The 22,618-nt window shown below is 36.2% G+C and overlaps 1 protein-coding gene across 1 annotated transcript in view; it reads right to left on the bottom strand.

Moving 5' to 3' along the window:
* Positions 1-17,090, bottom strand: part of LOC143063057 (L-fucono-1,5-lactonase-like) — a 41,676-nt gene extending 24,586 nt beyond the window's left edge. Inside the window, exon 1 of the mRNA XM_076234979.1 lies at positions 16,943-17,090. Within this exon, the coding sequence (XP_076091094.1) occupies positions 16,943-16,967 (25 nt within the window). The 5' untranslated portion in view covers positions 16,968-17,090. The remainder of the gene's footprint in view (positions 1-16,942) is intronic.
* Positions 17,091-22,618: the final 5,528 nt, after the last annotated feature.

The following is a 22,618-nucleotide window of genomic DNA, read 5'->3' as shown; positions in this document are numbered from 1 at the left end:
CAAGATTTTACAAATCAATTAAAGATTTCTTCTTTCAACTTATTTAAATCTAAAATTAAATAGTTGACACAGCATAGGTTTCTGACACAGAATGAATGTGGTCTAATGAATTTAATTTTTTTTTTTTGCCTTTGAGCATTTCACTATGCTGTTGAATATTAATCCTCTCAAAAAAATGTTTGAAGAAATTTTCTTTTTATTTATGAAATCAGAAATGAGAAATATTTAAACCCCCCCCCCCCTCCCCATTTTTTTTCACATCCCCCTTTTTCCAAAACTGATATCAATTCAAATTTCTAATGGAGTTTGCAACAATAACTACTCTTTAAATACATCACAACATATTAAAATGTAAAATAAAGTGCTTGTTATCACTGAATGGTAAAGATTGGTTGGTAGTAAAAGTGAATATACATTGTATATTGTATAAAACAATGATTTAAGTTGATTCAACTACTATTCTGAACAAAGAAAGATAACTCCAATTGAAAATTTCTTGCTATTGCACAATAATGTGCAATTAGATATTTCTTGCTATTGCGCAATACTGTGCAATTGCAAATATTTGCTATTGCACAATATTGTGCAATTGAAGATTTCTTGCTATTGCGCAATACTGTGCAATTGAAAATTTCTTGCTATTGCACAATACTGTGTAATTGAAGATTTCTTGCTATTACACATACTTAATATAATAATTTTGGATCCTGATTTGAACCAACTTGAAAACTGGGTCCATAATAAACAAGAGTGCACACGCTGAAATGTCTCGCCTTCTATACTAATCATTGATATTATGTTGATAGTCCTAAGTATAAAGCTTTATTACAACTGTCTCATAAACTTATCATTAACCAAGATAACTAAACAAAGACCAATGAACCATGAAAATGAGGTCACGGTCAGATGAACCATGCCAGGCAGACATGTACAGCTAACAATTGTTCTATACAACATATATAGTTGACCTATTACTTCTAGTTTAAGAAAAATAGACCAAAACACAAAAATTAACACTGTGCAATGAACCGTGAAAATGAAGTCATGGTCAAAAGAAACCTGCGCTACTGACATAAAGATCATAAAATATGTCCATACACCAAATAGTGTTGACCTATGGCATATAGTATTAGATAAATAGACCAAAACTCAAAAACTTAACTTTGACCACTGAACCATGAGGTCAAGGTCACATGACATCTGCCCGCTAGACATGTACACCTTACATTCATTCCATACAACAAATACAGTAGACCTATTGCATATAGTATGAAAAAAACAGACCAAAACACAAAAATTTAACTATAACCACTGAACCATGAAAATGAGGTCAAGGTCAGATGACATCTGCCAGTTGGACATGTACACCTTACAGTCCTTCCATACACCGAATATACAAGCCCTATTGCTTATAGTATCTGAGATACGGACTTAACCACCAAAACTTAACCTTGTTCACTGATCCATGAAATGAGGTCGAGGTCAAGTGAAAACTGTCTGACAGACATGAGGACCTTGCAAGGTACGCACATATCAAATATAGTTATCCATTTACTTATATTAAGAGAGAATTCAACATTACAAAAAATCTGAACTTTTTTTTCAAGTGGTCACTGAACCATGAAAATGAGGTCAAGGACATTGGACATGTGACTGACGGAAACTTTGTAACATGAAGCATCTATATACAAAGTATGAAGCATCCAGGTCTTCCACCTTCTAAAATATAAAGCTTTTAAGAAGTTAGCTAACACCGCCGCCGTAGCCGCCGCCGCCGCCGGATCACTATCCCTATGTCGAGCTTTCTGCAACAAAAGTTGCAGGCTCGACAAAAATCTAAGTACATGTTTAGATTCAGCATATCAAAAAAGCCCAATAATTCATTTTTTGTTAACATCAATCTTAGTTTAATTTTGGACCCTTTGGACTTTAATGTAGACCAATTTGAAAACGGGACCAAAAATTAAGAATCTACATACATTTTTATATTCAGCATATCAAAGAACCCCAAGGATTCAATTTTTGTTAAAATCAAACTAACTTTAATTTTGGATCCTTTGGACCTTAATGTAGACCAATTTGAAAACCGGACCAACACTTAGGAATCTACATACACAGTTAGATTCGGCATATCAAAGAACCCCAATTATTCAATTTTTGATGAAATCAAACAAAGTTCAATTTTGGACTCTTTGGGCCCCTTATTCCTTAACTGTTGGGACCAAAACTCCCAAAATCAAACCCAACCTTCCTTTTATGGTCATAAACCTTGTGTTTAAATTTCATAGATTTCTATTTACTTATACTAAAGTTATGGTGCGAAAATCAAGAATAATGTTTATTTGGGCCCCTTTTTGGCCCCTAATTCCTAAACTGTTAGGACCTCAACTCCCAAAATCAATCCCAACCTTCCTTTTGTGGTCATAAACCTTGTGTTTACATTTCATTGATTTCTATTTACTTATACTAAAGTCATTGTGCGAAAACCAAGAATAATGCTTATTTGGGCCCTTTTTTGGCCCCTAATTTCTAAACTGTTAAAACCAAACATCCCAAAATCAATCCCAACCTTCCTTTTTTGGGCGTAAAACCTTGTGTCAAAATTTCATAGATTTCTATCTACTTAAACTAAAGTTATAGTGCGAAAACCAAGAAAATGCTTATTTGGGCCCTTTTTGGCCCCCAATTCCTAAAATATTGGGACCAAAACTCCCAAAATCAATCACAACCTTCCTTTTGTGGTCATAAACCTTGTGTTAAAATTTCATAGATTTCTATTCACTTTTACTAAAGTCAGAGTGCGAAAACTAAAAGTATTCTGACGACGACGACGCCGACGACGACGCAGACGACGACGCCAACATCATACTAATATACGACCAAAAAATTTTCAATTTTGGCGGTCGTATAAAAACTGGGGGGTCGGCCTATTCCAGGGCTTCTAGAGAAAAATAATGAGGGGTGTCACGGGGTATGACTATATAGGTCTTGTAGAGGAGAAACAGGCGCTTTTTTTGCGCAAGGTATCAAAGGCCGCTATGTTCAAAAATCTGAAACTAGAGCCCAAAATTTGAAAACAAATGGTAAATAACAGAGGGGGTCGGCCTATTCCAGGGCTCCTCGAGAAAAATAATGAGGGGTGTCACGGGGTATGACTATATAGGTCTTGAAGAGGAGAAACAGGCGCTTCTTTTGCGCAAGGTATCAAAGGCTGCTATGTTCAAAAATCTGAAACTAGAGCTCAAAATTTGAAAAAAATGTTAAAAAATTGGGGGTCAGCCTATTCAAGGGCTTCTAGAGAAAAATAATGAAGGGTGTCTGCCTATATAGGTCTTGTAGAGGAGAAACAGGCGCTTCTTTTGCGCAAGGTATCATAGGACGCTATGTTCAAAAATCTCAAACAAGAGCCCAAAATTTGAAAACAAATGGTAAATAACAGAGGGGGTCTGCCTATTCCAGGGCTACTCGAGGAAAATAATGAGGGGTGTCACGGGGTATTACTATACAGGTCTTGAAGAGGAGAAACAGGCGCTTCTTTTGCGCAAGGTATCAAAGGCTGCTATTTTCAAAAATCTGAAACTAGAGCTCAAAATTTGAAAAAAATGTTAAAAAATTGGGGGTCAGCCTATTCCAGGGCTTCTAGAGAAAAATAATGAGGGGTGTCTGCCTATATAGGTCTTGTAGAGGAGAAACAGGCGCTTCTTTAGCGCCAGGTATCAAAGGACGCTATGTTCAAAAATCTCAAACTAGAGCCCAAAATTTGAAAAAAATGATAAATAACAGAGGGGTCGGCCTATTCCAGTGCTCCTCGAGAAAAATAATGAGGGGTGTCACGAGGTATGACTATATAGGTCTTGTAGAGGAGAAACGGGCGCTCCTTTTGCGCAAAGTCTCAAAGGCCGCTATGTTCAAAAATCTGAAACTAGAGCTCAAAATTTGAAAACAAATGGTAAAAAAAACAGGGGGCTCGGCCTATTCCAGGGCTCCTAGAGAAAAATAATGAGGAGTGTCACGGGTAATGACTATATAGGTCTTGAAGAGGAGAAACAGGCGCTTCTTTTGCGGAAGGTATCAAAAGGTGCTATGTTCAAAAAATCTGAAACTAGAGCTCAAAATTTAAAAAACATGGTAAAAAACTGGGGGCTCGGCATATTCCAGGCCTTCTAGAGAAAAATAATGAGGGTGTCACGGGGTATGAGTATAAAGGTCTTGTAGAGGAGAAACAGGCGCTTCGTTTGCGCAAGGTATCAAAGGCCGCTATGTTCACAAATCTGAAACTAGAGCCCAAAATTTGAAAACAAATGGTAAAAAACTGGGGGGCTCGGTCTATTCCAGGGCTCCTAGTGAAAAATAATGAGGAGTGCCACGGGTAATGACTATATAAGTCTTGAAGAGGAAAAACAGGCCCTTCTTTTGCGCAAGGTATCAAAGGGCGCTATGTTCAAAAATCTGAAACTAGAGCTCAAAATTTGAAAAAAGATGGTAAAAACTGAGGGTCTGTCTATTCCAGGGCTTCTAGAGAAAAATAATGAGGGGTTTCACGAATTATGACTATATAGGTCTTGTAGAGGAGAAACAGGCGCTTCTTTTGCGCAAGGTATCAAAGGCTGCTATCTTCAAAAATCTGAAACTACAGCTCAAAATTTGAAAAAAAGATGGAAAACAACTGGGGGGTCGGCCTATTCCAGGGCTTCTAGAGAAAAATAAAGATTGGTGTCACGGGTAATGACTATATAGGTCTTGAAGAGGAGAAACAGACGCTTCTTTTGCGGAAGGTATCAAAGGGAGCTATGTTCAAAAATCTGAAACTAGAGCCCAAAATTTGAAAACAAATAATAAAAAACAGGGGGCAGGCGGGAGGCCTATTCCAGGGCTCCTGGAGAAAAATAAAGAGGGGTGTCACGGGGTATGACTATATAGGTCTTGAAGAGGAGAAACAGGCGCTTCTTTTGCGCATGGTATCTACGGGCGCTATGTTCAAAAATCTAAAACTAAGAGCCCAAAATTTGAAAAAAATGGTAAAAATATAAGGGGCGGGTGGCCTATTCCAGGGCTCCTCGAGAAAAATAATGAGGGGCGTCACGGGGTATTACTATATAGGTCTTGTAGAAGAGAAACAGGCGCTTTTTTTGCGCAAGGTATCAAAGGGCGCTATGTTTAAAAAAATCTGAAACTAGAGCCCAAAATTTGAAAACAAATGGTAAAAAACAGGGGGGGGGCTGGGCGTATTCCAGGGCTCCTAGAGAAAAATAATGAGGGGTGTCACGAGGTATGACTATATAGGTCTTGAAGAGGAAAAACAGGCGGTTCTTCAGCGCAAGGTATCAAAGGGCGCTATGTTCAAAAATCTGAAACTACAGCTCAAAATTTGAAAAAAATGGTAAAAACTGGGGGTCGGCCTATTCTTCCAGGGCTTCTAGAGAAAAATGATGAGGTGTGTCATGGGGTATGACTATATAGGTCTTGTAGAGGAGAAACAAACGCTTCTTTTGCGCAAGGTATCAAAGGCTGCTATGTTTAAAAATCTGAAACTAGAGCCCAAAATTTGAAAACAAATGGTAAATAACAGAGAGGTCGGCCTATTCCAGGGCTTCTAGAGAAAAATAATGAGGTGCGTCACAGAGTATGACTATATAGGTCTTGTGGAGGAGAAACAGGCGCTTCTTTTGCGCAAGGTATCAAAGGGTGCTTTGTTCAAAAATCTGAAACTAGAGCTCAAAATTTGAAAAAAAAATGGTAAAAAACAGGGGGGTCGGCCTTTTTCAAAGCTTCCAGAGAAAAATAATGAGGGGTGTCACAGGGTATGACTATATAGGTCTTGTAAACGAGAAACAGGTGCTTCTTTTGTGCAAGGTATCAAAGGGCGCTATGTTAAAAAAATTCTGAAAGTAGAGCCCAAAATTTCATAAAAATGATAAAAAATAGGGGGGTCGGCCTATTCCAGGGCTCCTAGAGAAAAAATAATGAGGGGTGTCAAGGGTTATGACTATATAGGTCTTGTAGAGGAGAAACAGGCGCTTCTCTTGCGCAAGGTATCAAAGGCGGCTATGTTCAAAAATCTTAAACTAGAGCCCAAAATTTGAAAACAAATGAAAAAAAACAGGGGGGGGGGGGGTCAGCCTATTCCAGGGCTCCTAGAGAAAAACAATGAGGGGTGTCACGGGGTATGACTATATAGGTCTTGTAGAGGAGAAACAGGCGCTTCTTTTGCGCAAGGTATCAAAGTGCTATGTTCAAAAATCTGAAACTAGAGGTCAAAATTTGAAAAAAAAATGGTAAAAAACCGGTGGTCGGCCTATGCCAGGGCTTTTAGAGAAAAATAATGAGTGGTATCACGGGATATGACTATATAGGTGTTGTAGAGGAGAAACATGCGCTTCTTTTGCGCAAGGTATCGAAGGGTACTATGTTAAAAAAACTGAAATTAGAGCCCAAAATTAAAAATAAATTGGTAAAAAATAGTGGGGGTCGGCTCAATCCAGGGCTTCTGGAAAAATAATAAGGGGTGTCATGAGGTATGACTAAATATAACATGTATAAGTCATGTAGAAGAGAAACAGGCGCATCTTTTGCCCAAGTATTCTAGTGACACTATGTTCGAAAATCTAAATTTTAATTGCTCAAAATTTGAAAACTAGATATAAAGGATACATTAGATACAGTTAAGTCTGCCTCATATCTTGACTTTCGTCTAGAAATTGACAATGAGGGTCGGCTGTAAAACTTTCTGAAAAAAGAGATGATTTCAGCTGCCTTATTTAGAACTTTCCATTTCTAAGTAGCAACATTCCAGAAGCGCCTACATACTAAGTACATATCTCCAAATCGATAATATTTTCGTAGGCATGTATAAAATTTCCTATCATGATTTCCTTGAAAGAGTGTTGTTGCTCACAAGGAAGCTATTAAATCAAGAGTTCGAAAATGTATAGTTGAAATCATCCTATCGTAAAGTTAACGGACGCCATCACGAGTTGGTTGACAGTTATGGAATAACCGTTTCACAGATGAAATCGGACATGTTCCTTATGTCGTAACTACAACCCATTCCCCCATTAACCACGAATATCACCTACCGAATTAAAACTATTTACAAGGTTTGTAATAACACTATCAACACGACGGGTGCAGCATGAGGAGCATATCTGCTTACCCTTCCGATTCACCTGAGATCACTCCAATTTTTTGGTGGTTTTCGTGTTGGTTAGTTATTAGTTCTCTATGTTGTGTTCAATGTTAAAGGGTGCATATCCGATGTGTTTATCATTATTTTCAGATCGTTGTCCGAAGGTGAAGTCTGCATCATTAGTTATATTTAAATATAGATACTCCTGTTCACGATTTCTGAGGATAGCACGTTCAATTGATTCGATAGGTTCTGCATTTGCAAATTAGTAGTTGGAGAAGCCAATGAATGTAGCGGTAAGATCGCAAGTCAGTCGTCATTCGTATTGGTGGTGTGATAAGCAGTTTTTTTTCTCTGGACAAGCTACGAATTGTTGGAAGACTAGTTGAGTTCATTACTCAACCTTGTTTGCTAAGTATTTTTTGTAAGTTACTAGAGTTGATGGTGTGCATTTATCCGGGACCTCTTGCAATTAAAGAGCTTCATGGTATTTGGGATCGGTAATTACTAGTATTACAAACATCATTTTAAATCGTTTGTAAAAACTCCCTTTAAAAATGTTTTAGAAAACATCCCTTAGTGTTTGATAGCGTTTGAAAAAAAACATTCAATGCAACTGACTGTCTCTGTTTCATGTCATATGCTCAAAATGTTTTATCTTTAGCATTTGATAGCTTTTCAACGCATGCCCCATAGTGTAGTTGAATATACGTGAAGGTAATTCAAAGTCCCATTTTCTCTCCTTCGGTTGCTGTTGTAGTTTGTAGATTTCTTGTACTCTACAAATCGGCCTGCATGATGATATGTATACAAATGTTTATGTTGAAATTATCGCGGGAACATACCGTCTAAACTATTGTACTTGCCCATGGTCGACGTCGTTTTATCAGTGACGTCGCCGTTCTGGGACTCATATGAGTCGGCTGTACATCTTAACATATATGCATGTCACTTACAAATGTACGAAAATTTAATTACTTGAAAGCACAGGTAGAACATCAAGCCCTAGGATCAATAGCAGGTCTTGCACTCACTAATGTAAACTACGATGAAGCCGTATTTTTTTAAAAGAGAGGTTCGGTCAACAGGACAAAATAATAAATGCATACATGCAGCCATTATTAGAAATCCCTTCGCTGAAAAATCAACTAACAAGCTTACAAAGTTTTAACGATAAAATGGAAGGTAACGTCGGGGGATAAGAAGATTTGGGTCAGACGCAGGAAACATACGGCACTCTACTTGTTCCCATTATCAATAACAAATTACCCGGGGAAATCAGAAAACTGAGCGAAAACACAGAACAAAAACATGGCTATTACGGGACCTCCGTAAAAGCATATTAGATGTGATCAATATTATGGACGCAGGACAAGAGATAGATTCGACACACGATTTGCCCACAACATCATCTTTCTTTGCCGGAGCGAAACCGACAAAGTCCAAATCTTACAAGAATATTGAGACTAGACCTTGCGCTTTCTGTCATGAAATACACGCACCTACTCATTGCAGTAAAATAACCGACACAGAATCCCGTATGATCATAGTAAATCGTGATAAGTTATGCTTTAACTGCGTTGGTAAACACAGAATAAATGAATGTAAATCTAAACACATGAAGAAATTGTAATAAGAAACACCATACAAGCTTGAGTAATGCACGTCCAACAAACAACATAAAACCAGTGAATGAGGTAAGCCAAAGAAACGACGGTAGCAGCTCGTCAGGAATATGGCCATTCTTATATTACAGTTCTTTGTGTGTGTGATACATTTTAACGTTGTGTTTCTGTGTGTCGTTTGTTTCCTCTCATATTTGAGTGTGCATTCACATTACTATAAGACGTGTCACGGTACTTTTCTATCCAAAATTCATGTATTTAGTTTTCATTTTATATTGGTTATTCTCATCGGATTTTGTCTTATGCTTAGTTCGTTTTCGTGTGTTTTACATTTTAATGTTGTGACGTTGTTCTCCTCTTATATTTAATGCGTTTCCCTCAGATTTAGTTTGTAACCCGGATTTGTTTCTCTATCGATTTATGAGATTCGAACAGCGGTATACTACTCATTCTACTGTTGCCTTTATTTATTCAGCGCATATGAATTTTCGCAAAAAAGATAATTAGAGCAGCAACCCGCCAAACGTGCACGTTGTAAATGACATTCATGATACGGAAGAAGATACTACCATTTTGTATTCTCAGACGATACTTTAGACAACCGCCGTAGCTCAAGTAGGCTCGAAACAGCACTTTATCGATACGAATATTCGTTTTGACGAAGGAGCTCAAAGATCGTTTTTGGCGCAGAACTTTGCGAAAAAGAATCAATTTACAGATAGAAGGAACAGAGATAATACATATACCGGCATTTTGAGGTGATGAGAAAAAACATGAGACACTCAGAAAAGATAACAATATATCTGAAAACTGATGCAGAACACGCATTGCCAAAGTACTGATAGTTCCGATGATCCCTCTACAGAATCACATACGTAATATTGATACACAGAACAATTATTTGCGGGGTTTAGACACGGCAAGATTCATTCGAGATATTGTTGCTTGTGGGCGCAGGTCACTACATGGACACTGCAGAAGACCATATTGTACAGAGAAAAGGTCCAACCGCCGTGAAATATCAAAGATCGGATATTTGCTTTCGGGACATGCATACGGTAAGAAAAGTCACACGTCGGAAACTAGCATATTTAATGTTTTAATATCACATAAAGATGAATCATACAATCTAGGGAGATTTTTTGAAATTAGAATCAATAGGTATAATTAGTAAAGAGTTATATAGAGACGACGATGCCTACTAGTATATTAAGGCATATCAACACAGATCAATTGAATTAAGAAAAAACTAAATTATTTCGCTTAGTTACCATGGAACAGGCTCATGATGAATTGCCTACAAGCAGTCACAATGAGAAGGACAGAAAACACCGTTAAAAGACATACTCAAAACTCTAATATGTCAAAGAAGTAAGGGGACATAATACAAGAACAGGAACAAAGTGGATGCATAGAGAGAATGGATGACATAATACAAGAACAGGAACAAAGTGGATGCATAGAGAGAATGGATGAAACAGCTGAGCTCAAGAAAAAATACTATATTTCTCATCATCCAACACAGAAGGAATGAATCAATACGCCTATCAGAATAGTTTATGACTGCAGTTGTTGCTAGTTGCCTAGTTCACAAAGTGTGTATGACTGCCTCTTTGATACGCAGACGAAGCTAAATGACCTGACAAAAATTCTAATGAGATTCAGACCCAACCCTGTCGTCATAACAACGGATATTGATAAAGCCTTATTGCATGTTTAAGGATGTTTGCTACTCTGTTTTAAAATAACAAGCTTTTTAAAAGATCGTTATAAATTGGAAGTATATAAATAAAGAAACTAAAAAAAGCGAAAAAATGGAGGGTCCGTGTGCTTGTTTTCGAGATATAAGCCGTTGAAAATTTGGCGGGAAATAATTCTCTCTAGATTTTTCTTTTTCTTAACATTGGCACCTTTTTTGTTTAAAAAACTATGAAAAAATAACAAGGATTTTATAAGATTTTGAAATATGGCTTTATAAACAATATGTAATAAAAATATGAAAAGAAAAGTAGGGGTTAGTGGGCAAATTTTTTTAATGTTAATACATGGATAAAACCAGAGGATTCCGAAAATTTGGCAAACATTTAAAAAGTGGAGGAGCAAACATCCTTAAACGAGGATGACCGAGACGCTACACGTTTCTTGTGGCTCAGTAACCCATCCAACAAAACACGTTATCCACAAACGAGGAGTTTAAAACCATTACGTTCATACTGGTTACTATGGTATTAGTAACATTATTGACATTTCGAAATATGCGACACTCAGGAAATAGATTTGAGTAACCGCTTATGTTCAGTGGTTCATATCTAACTGCCGGTATACCAAACATCTTAGAAAAAGTGGAGTCTTAACGACAAATGATATTAATACCGCGGTGCGTTCGTAATTATTGCCAAAAATCTTCATACGCCGCCAAAATAAAAAGTTTACATGACACACGAAATAAAAACACAATAACATATCCAAGAATAAGACAATTAGGACTCTTCATAGATGACAATGGCACTGTAGGATGCAATGGAAGGATTCACAATGCACCGATTTCGGAGAATACCAAATTTACTTATCTTTATATACCTATAAATCATCCCCTTACCAAACTGATAGCGATAGACGCACACGAACGTTCACTCCATTCTGGACTAAATGCTACGCTTACTTATGTACGACAATCGTATTAGGTACCAACACTTCAACAATTTGTTCAGAAATTATTAAACAAATGTGTAACTTGCCGCAAAGTTATGGGAAAATCTTACAGCAAACCACCACCCCTAGATAGCCTCGCCATTTACCGTCACAGGGGTCGATTATACAGGTGCTTTATACGTAAAGGACTCAAAGGGAACTTTAAGGAAAGCGTATGTAAGTTTATTTAGATGCGCATCGACAAGAGCAGTTCACCTCGAAGTAGTTCCAAACTTGAGCGAACATTCATTTAAGGATTCCGACGCTTTGTTATCCAAAAATCTTTGCCTAAACTTCTAGTATCTGACAATGCAAGTACATTCATTGCAGGATCTGTAGAAATAAAAAGATTATGTGAATCGGATATAGGAAAAGATACTTTATCAATACACGGTGTAGAGTGGAGATTCATACCGAAACGTGCAACTTGGTATGTAAGATGCTGGGTGCGCTGGATTTTTCTGACGAAGACAAGTTTTACGAAAGTGCTTGGACGATCTCAAGTAAACATGGAAACATTACAAACAATAGTTATGGAAATAGAAACTATCTTTAACGATAGACCGCTAACATATTCATCATCCGATATCAAAGACTGTTAAGCTTTAAAACCGTTTCATCTATTATATGAAGGCGCATTTAAACATTATCGTGCCCGCAATCAGAAATTTATAATATCCCAGACCCGACTTACGATCTCAATAAAAGTGTACACATACAAACTCAATTGATTCAACATTTCTAGAAAAGATTGAAATCCGAATACCTTACGTCTTTACGTATATCTATCTAGATCTGTTGGAAGTAACACAAACGATGGCAAATAATTATAACGTTCCAACTGATTAGCAGGAAACTATGGAACATAGACCGAAACGAAAAGCTAGTCTTAAAGCCCTTGAGACCACACAGAAATGGATACACCAGTGATGTAAGAGACGTACTCGTTTTTTGCAAAGTTGAATGTTATTTTTATTTCATGAGTGATTTTTATTGAATTTGATTGCTAAACGAAATTTCCGTTTTCTAATGATTTCATGTGCACAGTATTTCAACGAAAAACACAACGAGGGACACTTTCAAAATATTATTATTTACTGAAGGACAGTTGATATTATTTCTAAAAATGTGATAATTTTTAACTTTCCGCGGCCCCAGTGTGTTGAGATTATCATTGAAAAAATAACGTTCGAACTATTGTACTTGTCCTTGGTCGATGACGTATTGTCAGTTACGCCTCCTTCGCCTGAAATACGTACTTGTATATTAATTATGATGGCTGAACAGTTGTTGCAGTACACATTACCTTAACTATCATCTATAGTTTATATGATTTATCGAAAAAATTTGCAGGTTTCATGTGTCTGGGACATTTGTTTTTACCCCGTTGACACGATGATTGCATTGATGTCCTTGTATCGCTACAGAATGGTTGTTTAGATTTCGATTGCTTTTCATTTTTATTCTTAATTGGGCTATTAAAGACTACCCGTGTGATCTTTTCAGCATTGTAGTATATGCTACAAATTTAAAACCTGGGACAACCCCATGAAGGGATCCTACTCACACACGAACATACATTTGGAGGACCACCTATTGTTCAACCATCACTGCATGGTTTTCTACGAAGAAGTATTTGTATAGATACTTTCTTTATCAAAGATAACATCTGGTTCGACTTTTTTGCTCTCCGTATATCCAAATCTCATTGGTGCTGATAAATTGAAGGTGACAATCCATAAGGCTAACACTAGCAGCTTTTGCATAAGGTTTTGAAGGCTATGTCCGAACAATGATCATGATGAATGTGTTGGATATTCGTGTTGTCTTCTTAAAAGCTTTATTGACACACAAAGTTGGATCGACTTGCGCGAGAGTGTTGTATCTAGAAGCCTTGGAATAGTTCGACCCCCCTATTTTTTACCATTTTGTTTCAAATTTTGTGCTCTAGTTTCAGATTTTTGAAAAAAGCGCCCTTTGATACCTTGTGCAAAAGAAGCACCTGTTTCTCCTCTACAAGACCTATATAGTCATACCCCGTGACACCCCTCATTATTTTTCTCTGGAAGCCCTGGAATAGGCCGACCCCTGTTTTTTACCATTTTTTTCAAATTTTGGGCTCTACATTGTAGTTTCAGATGTTCGAACATAGCGCCCTTTGATACCTTGAACAAAAGAAGCGTGTGTTTCTCCTCTACAAGACCTATATAGTCATACCCCGTAACACCCCTCATTATTTTTCTCTGGAAGCCCTGGAATAGGCCGACCCCTGTTTTTTACCATTTTTTTCAAATTTTGGGCTCTAAATTGTAGTTTCAGATTTTCGAACATAGCGCCCTTTGATACCTTGAACAAAAGAAGCGTGTGTTTCTCCTCTACAAGACCTATATAGTCATACCCCGTAACACCCCTCATTATATTTCTCTAGGAGCCCTGGAATAGGGCAACCCCCTTTTCTTCAAATGTGTATGTTAGTTTAATTAAACAAAGACAGCACAGGTGCGATATTTTACAGGGTAGGACTACTTTTACATACGTTTTAAATTGAAGTGGGTGTATTGGTGACTCTACACCTACAAATAATCCGTTGAAAGATGCAGATTTACTGTGGTACTGAATATTAGCCTTTAAAGAGATGTGACTTGTTTAATCAATAAATGGTATAAAAACCATTTCAAGATTGAGTTGAAATTGCAATATTTGGACTGATTTTCTGCCTTTTTGAATATTTTTTGAAATAACGGCCGTTGCTGTCTTATTCATATTTTTGGTTTCTCGATATATCACCTTATTGTTCGCTAGCTATTGTTCGCTAGCTTCTGCCTGGTTTTGTTAAGTCAAGTTCGACACCGACGAAGTTGGAAATAACACACAAATATATATACATTATATACATGATATACAAGACTTACGATTGGGATTGATTGTGCCTTTTTATATATGACATGTACGATGTAATTCCTTTATTTTTTTTGTCAAATATTTTTTTAGATACTAAATTGTTGTTTGGTAATGCAGTTTGCCATTATTTAAGCGTTGCCGCAAATTAACATATGCAACAGCAAAACAGTTCCTTCATTTTTTTCTCGCAGAGCAGTAGTCTATAGGTTGCAAAAGTATTTCTTTGGTGTTAAAATAAATAAAATGCGAATGTGGGAAAGTTTTAACTGTTTCTAATTAGAAATTTTTTATCATCTTTGCATAATTTAGCATTTATTAACAGGTGAGCTCGGCGAGACTAATTTTTAACATCAGTTAAGTATGTACAATGTAAGACACAAATTAGCTTATCACTGATACATGACTATATTATACCTGCAAATTGGAACATCCCATGCCATTGTTTATTATAACACCTGTAATCTAAGTTCTTTTATCTAGTCTAGAGAGAATATACTGCAGTTGTTTACTTTTTTTCTTCCCTTCATATTGATTTATTAACTTCTTTCTTTATCAGTCACATTTCACAATTGAAAAGTCATTTAGTTACATTTTTAGAGCTCACCTGACCTGAAAGGTCAAGTGAGCTTTTCTCATCACTTGGCGTCCGTCGTGCGGCATCCGTCGTGCGGCGTCCGTCGTCCGTAAACTTTTACAAAAATCTTCTCCTCTGAAACTACAGGGCCAAATTTAACCAAACTTGGCCACAATCATCCTTGGGGTATCTAGTTGAAAAAAAGTGTCCGATGACCTGGCCATCAAACCAAGATGGCCGCCATGGCTAAAAATAGAACACAGGGGTAAAATGTATATTTTGGCTTATATCTTTAAAACCAAAGCATTTAGAGCAAATCTGACATTGGGTAAAATTGTTGATCAGGTCAAGATCTATCTGCCCTGAAATTTTCAGACAAATCGAACAACCTGTTGTTGGGTTGCTGCCCCTGAATTGGTAATTTTAAGGAAATTTGGCAGTTTTTGGTTATTATCTTGAATACTATTATAGATAGTGATAAACTGTAAACAGCAATAATGTTCAGCAAAATAAGAACTACAAATAAGTCAACATGACCAAAATTGTCAGAGAACTCCTTAAGGAGTTATTGTCCTTTATAGTCAATATTGAACAACTTTTCGTCATTTTTGTAACTTGTACAAAAATCTTCTTTTCTAAAACTATGGGCCAAATTTAACCAAACTTGGCCACAATCATTACTAGAGTATCTATTTTAAAAAAAAAGTGTCTAATGACCTCGCCTACCAACCAAGATGGCCGACATCAGTAAATACAGTAACAGGTGAGCGACACAGGCTCTTGAGAGCCTCTAGTGAAAATTTCCTTTCTTTTGCATAAAAACTATTTAAAAACTCATAAATGTCTGATATCATCTGATTGTGACATACCTTCATGAAAATTCAAGATAAAAATTAGAATAAAACGTTTTTCATAAGTAACTTAGCCATGTTAGCATGTGGTCGTATTGTTATAGTTTTCTTTTTGCTGGATTAATTTGATTTATCACCTACTATACCACGTTCGTACTGCACAATGCAACTTGCACAATGTAAGTACCATTACACAATACAATATGTATTTCGAATTATCTTCTAAATAAAAACAATATGATTTATTTTATACCAAGCAAATTGAAACAGAATGCCCCTCAGAAGGATTTTAGTTCATTTTTTTATTACAGAAAAATGCCTAAGATGAAAAAATATCATTGATAAGTAAACTAACTAGTGTCAGATTAAATGACCACGTCGATAACTTCTACCAGATAAGTAATGAGCCAGTTAGAGTGATAGGGTGTAATTAACACCCGGTCAAAGCAAGAGATGCATCATAATATTTTCTTTGAAGTCGGCCGCGTTTCCATTCCTTTTAAATATACAATTCCTTGGGAACATATACTGTAATATTTATTCCTGCTGAAATAATATTCCAGAATATTTCTTCCTTTTGGAACTTATATTATGAAGAAACTTATATTCCGTGACACCACCATATGATTTTTTTTCTTCACCAATTATTGTTTTACAGTCCTTTAAGGCAGCAACCATTTGATTTTCTTGGGGGGAGGGGGATGGCTATGGATTTTTTTGAAAAAAAAGTTTGTGTCCAGTTTTTGGAGAAAAAAAAATTTGTTTCTGATCCTGAGAGAAAAACATTTTTTGTTTCACCCTCAGTTGCCACTATATGTAATGCTAAAATTGAAAGAAAAAAATAGTTTTCGACTTCTCGCAAAAACAAAGTTTGTAATGAAAAAAATCCATAGCCAGTGGTGGATCCAGGGGGGGGGGTTCGGGGGTTGGAACCCCCCCTATTTTTTGGCCGATCAATGCATTTGAATGGGACCATATAGTTGGACCTCCCTCCTTTACTCTGGGTTAGGAACCCCCCTTTATAAAATGGCTGGATCCGCCACTGATAGCCCCCCCCCCCCCCCGATAATCAAATGGTTGCTGCCTAAACCAAAAAAAAACAGGTTAGAAAAAGTTTAACATATAAACAATTTCATTGACAAAACATTAAAGTATAAATGTGAAATTAACTTACGAAAGTGGGTGTCTACGTATGCCATATTTCAATTCGTTCGTGTACTACTACTAGGTCACAAGCTTTAGCAGGGGAATATAAGTAAGGGGAGGGAAACCAATGCTAATATGCTGGGAAGATCTTTAAACTGGTCCGCCGTTCTATCTATAGCTTCGCACCGAAGGTCAGTGTAGCGATAAGTGAACACAACAGGGGTCCAGTTTAGGAAGATCTTATTCGAACCTGTTTGGACTTTACCATATCAAATGACTAAATATCAGAGATAATCGAAAAATACGTATCTTGCCCAATCGTAACTACTCGGCCATTCTCGCTATGCAGTACAATATCTTACTGCAACCAGAAAGGCCGAGTAGTTCCGATTGGTATCTTGCCATTGGTTTAAAAACATTTACGTCAAAAAAACAATAACCTCCAACATGAATAAGCCCTGTAATTGATGTATTTTAACTCTATTATTCTAAATTCTAAAATTAAAAGGTTAATACACAGTTTAATAACTAACTAACGCGTATATATTTAATAACATCCATCAGCGCTTGTTCGAGTCGTGATATATGATTATAAAATGGCAACTTAAAAAAACAACCTTCAATTTATTTATTTCCGTTGTGCACACAACGCACATATTTTTGAACATTATTAACGAATCTAGTGACAGGTTATTTGCAATCTACCTGCAATGCTCCTTTCCGCGTGCACATGTCACCAGGTCGTTGTATTATTTGAACTCGGTTCGATGGCTCTTTACTTTAAATTCGCGGGTTACGCGATCTTGAGTCAATGATGATTATATAATGTTTATCGCCGGTCTTCATTTTTTATAGACTTTTCTTGTTCTAAAATATGAATGCATAATTTAGCTATTTATTACACTGAAAGCGGCTTGTTAGTATGTGCTTATGACAGCACCATAGACAACAGAATATTTCAACATTCCAGTTTTCTGATTTTTCTATATTTTTTGGACAACTCGATCTGTATTTGTCAATGTGAAATCATAAATAAACAATAGTGTGACCTTTTCTTTTCTTTTCATCTTTATATCATTGAAAATATTATGATCTGTATTAAAGAGCTCGTTTATAGAAAAAAAGCATAAGAGTTACGCGGAACCCAGTGTCTCGCCAACTTTCAGTGTTGTAAAAGAGTGCAAGTACAAAATGTAGTAGACTCAACAACAAAAAAAAGAGAAAAACATTTTTTTTCTCTTTAGATACTATATATATATCTTGATTCTGTCCAAGTGTGGTCAAAATCCATATTAGATTATGAATCCAAGGATTTGTATAGTTACTATAGAATGATCCTTGATGAATTTAATAAATGTTTCTAAAACTTTTACTGCAGACTGTATGTAATGTGAAAAAAGTCCATTTAAAAGTAATTAATATACGAAAAAAATACTGAGGAAATAAATTATCCTAAAATATCCTTCTAGATACTAGCTTTTGGTCATAAACTAGATTCTATCCAAGTTATGTATAAATCCAGGGTAGTAAGTTAAGTGTTATTAAAAAAAATAAAAATCCAGAGTGAATGTAAATGTTTAAACTGGCAGAAAAACTAAGTCCATTTATAAGTAAAATACTGATAAACCGATTTTTTTTTCAAAATTTAATTCTGGAAAGTATTATCTTTACATCATAAACAAGCTTCCTTCAAAGTTTGGTAGAAATCGAGGACAGTTTAAGAAAGTTATTACAATGAAATTCCATCAAAGAGTGAACATTTGTGGACACAGCACCCGACGAAATGTAGGATCGCTTTCTCGCTTTTTCTACAAAAGGTAGGCTTGACAAAAAGATGGAATGGCTGTCAATGAGACAACTCTCCAGAAGAGATAAAAATGACACAGAAATTAACTTGACAACTATAGATCAACGACGGCTGATGGCCTTCAACAATGAGCAAAGCAATAACAATATTTCAACTATAAAAGGCCACAAAATGACAAATCTAAAACTATTAAAACGAGGAAACTAACGGTATAAATATGTACAAAATAATGAACGAAAAATAAGTATGAAACACAGAAACTGACGAAAACCACTGAATTACAGGCTCCTGACTTGGGAAAGACACATACAGAATGTAAGGTTTTAAACATGATATCAGACGCCAACCTTCCCCTAACCTAGGCTATGGTAGAATATTCCAATATAAGAACAAACCATATTATTAATAAAATCAGTTTGAAAAGACTCAACTCATCAGATGGATACAAATAGATATACATTTAACAAAAACACAGAATGTGCCATCTATTCTCCTTGCATTTTGATATTTAATAAACAAGATAGCCCTACCCTTTGACCACAACCTGTGATATATTCCAGGCGAGGATCCAGTCATTTTGAAAAGGAATTTCGACCCCAGGAAAACTCCTTAGATCTGCCAATGATTTCACTGGGTTCATTGTGTCTAGTTTATTTTTATTTGAGGAAATAGGAAGTCGAATTATTTGTAGGTTTTCTTAGCATGGATTTTAATTGTGTAATCTCAGCAGGCAGATGCATGTAAGGAGCACTATTAACACTTAAAACACTAAGTATAAAACTCAAACACAGACTGTATGTACATATAGTTTGTTAAACTGCATTCCCCACTTTGCTTTATTTCCTGTCATTCTATTATATTTTTGTGTTCCAAGAATTACAGAATACAAACCCTGAAAACAACCAGCCAACTGCTTTTTTAATGGAATATACCATGCGTAACGTCATATGTCTTCGCTGGGGCAAAGCATATTGTGAGCAAGTACACTACCAAGGTTGTGAAGCACATCTTCAATGATAAATATGAGATTCTCAAGGGTAAGCGATATCTTCCAGATAATAATAATAAAATTCCAATAGTAAGAAACCTTGACAGCTTCATATAGAAACTTTTTAAAGCAGAGAAAACTGTGCACCTTATATACAAACACACAAAATCAAGGATAACAAATTTAATAAGGTAGCAGTAATTTAGTTCCATTGCTATTATTTTGATGAACTATTTCAAATATGAAGTCACAAACAATACTTTATGTACAGTATGCATTTTGTAGCTCAATTTCCAAATTGTTATCAGCAGGTTAAATCTTTGCAATGTTGCAAAGCACAAAACAATTTTTCAAGTGTTGGGCATGCAGCCGGAATATTCCTGTAACATTTATTCCATTTCATATGTTCTTGAAAACTGGAACCATGTGTATTAAACCTACACAGCTACCATGGCTACTTTTGTATAGGTACTATTTTTGTACAAAAAATATGTAGTTAATGGGAAGCTAAAACATAGAGAATACAGAATAATGGGGAGCTGATTTATAAAGAAAAGAGAATAATGGGAAGCTAAAATATAGAGAATACAGAATAATGGGAAGCTAAAATATAGAGAATACAGAATAATGGGAAGCTAAAATATAGAGAATACAGAATAATGGGGAGCTGATTTATAAAGAAAAGAGAATAATGGGAAGCTAAAATATAGAGAATACAGAATAATGGGAAGCTAAAATATAGAGAATACAGAATAATGGGAAACTAAAATATAGAGAATACAGAATAATGGGAAGCTAAAATGTAGAGAATACAGAATAATGGGAAGCTAAAATATAGAGAATACAGAATAATGGGAAGCTAAAATGTAGAGAATACAGAATAATGGGAAGCTAAAATGTAGAGAATACAGAATAATGGGAAGCTAAAATATAGAGAATACAGAATAATGGGAAGCTAAAATGTAGAGAATACAGAATAATGGGAAGCTAAAATGTAGAGAATACAGAATAGTGGGAAGCTAAAATGTAGAGAATACAGAATAATGGGAAGCTAAAATGTAGAGAATACAGAATAATGGGGAGCTGAAATATAAAGAATAGTCAGAGAATAGTAGAGAGCTGAAATATAAAGAATACAGAATATTGCGTTGGGCATAATAAAAATAGAATATAGATCGAAAAATGGCAGTCCTAATTATTATAGAATATAACTTGAATAAATGAATGACCCCAATCAGACTCTACATCGACAAATGTACATCTACATGCATGGGTAATCCATGACTAATCTCACGAATATGTTGAAATTAAAGTTGTTGTGTCATCCAAAATATGCCATTTTAAAATCATATATACAGGTGTTTCACATAATTATATACAGGTGTTTCACACAATTATATACAGGTGTCAGTGCAGATAAAAACATTTGTGTGCTGATTTACAGATATATGTATACTTTATATATGAGGTTGGTCTTGAATGTCTCGTAGTCATCAATGTCCAATAGGCTATAGGCGGTTGTCCATTCCAGTTTGTGATGGTTCTTACATTTGCATAGGCGGATCCAGGGGGGCCTGGGGGGCCCGGGCCCCCCTTTCGTTGGAAAAATTTGGTTGATTATATAGGGAATCATTGAAGCATGACTGGAGCGGGCCCCCTCTTAGGTCAGTCAGCGGGCCCCCCCTTAGGAAAAGTTCTGGATCCGCCACTGATTTGTACGAAGAATCTGTGTTTTCTTTGTTCAGATCTTGATCATCAGACATATCATCTTTGATGGAAATGACGCGTCATTTTTGCTAGTGTCAGTGATGCAAGTAATATCAGTGGCGGATCCAAAACTTTTCATGATAAAAGGGGGGCTGACTGACCTAAGGGGCCCACTCCAGTCATGCTTCAGTGATTCCCTTTATAATCAACCAATTTTTTCCCACGAAAAGGGGAGGGAGGCCTGGATGTCCCTATGAGTATTCTTGATATTCTTCCTACCAGCTTGGTTGACGTGATGTTTCTCGACTTTCGCGTCTCTCCTGTATAGTTATACATATAAATCTTCGATAAGTTAGGAAATGGCGCACATGTGAGACAGTTTTAACAACTCGCAAAAAAATTAAAAGATTATAAATCTGTCATGAGGTACGAAATGGTATAAATATAAATTTTCCATTAGTTACGATGTATAGCGCAAATTAGTGTTATCCTATAGCTATGTATATGTGGTAGTGTTAGGTCCTCTAATCATGAACGAAGATATGATATAGGAATATATTGAATTATATCATGGTCATGACTGCATGTATTCGAGTTGAATCTAAGTAGTCGCAAAAAAATGAAGAAAAACTAGGGACGGTACGCCCTCCTCTGACATAGTTATCATGATAAATATAAATAAAATTGAGAATGGAAATGGGGAATGTGCCAAAGAGACAACAACCCGACCATAGAAAAAAACAACAGCAGAAGGTCACCAACAGGTCTTCAATATAGCGAGAAATTCCCGCACCCGGAGGCGTCCTTCAACTGGCCCCTAAACACATATATACTAGTTCAGTGATAATGAACGCCATACTAATTTCCAAATTGTACACAAGAAACTAAAATTAAAATAATACAAGACTAACAAAGGCCAGAGGCTCCTGACTTGGGACAGGCGCAAAAATGCGGCGGGGTTAAACATGTTGTGAGATCTCAACCCTCCCCCTATACCTCTAGCCAATGTAGAAAAGTAAACGCATAACAATACGCACATTAAAATTCAGTTCAAGAGAAGTCCGAGTCTGGTGTCAGAAGATGTAACCAAAGAAAATAAACAAAATGACAATAATACATAAATAACAACAGACTACTAGCAGTTAACTGACATGCCAGACTTCAATTAAACTGACTGAAAGATTATGATTTCATCATATGAA

This window comes from Mytilus galloprovincialis, chromosome 2 (assembly GCF_965363235.1).
Source record: "Mytilus galloprovincialis chromosome 2, xbMytGall1.hap1.1, whole genome shotgun sequence".
Taxonomy (NCBI): domain Eukaryota; kingdom Metazoa; phylum Mollusca; class Bivalvia; order Mytilida; family Mytilidae; genus Mytilus; species Mytilus galloprovincialis.
Note: the sequence above shows the minus strand (reverse complement) of the source record. Positions and strands in the feature narration are given on the sequence as shown.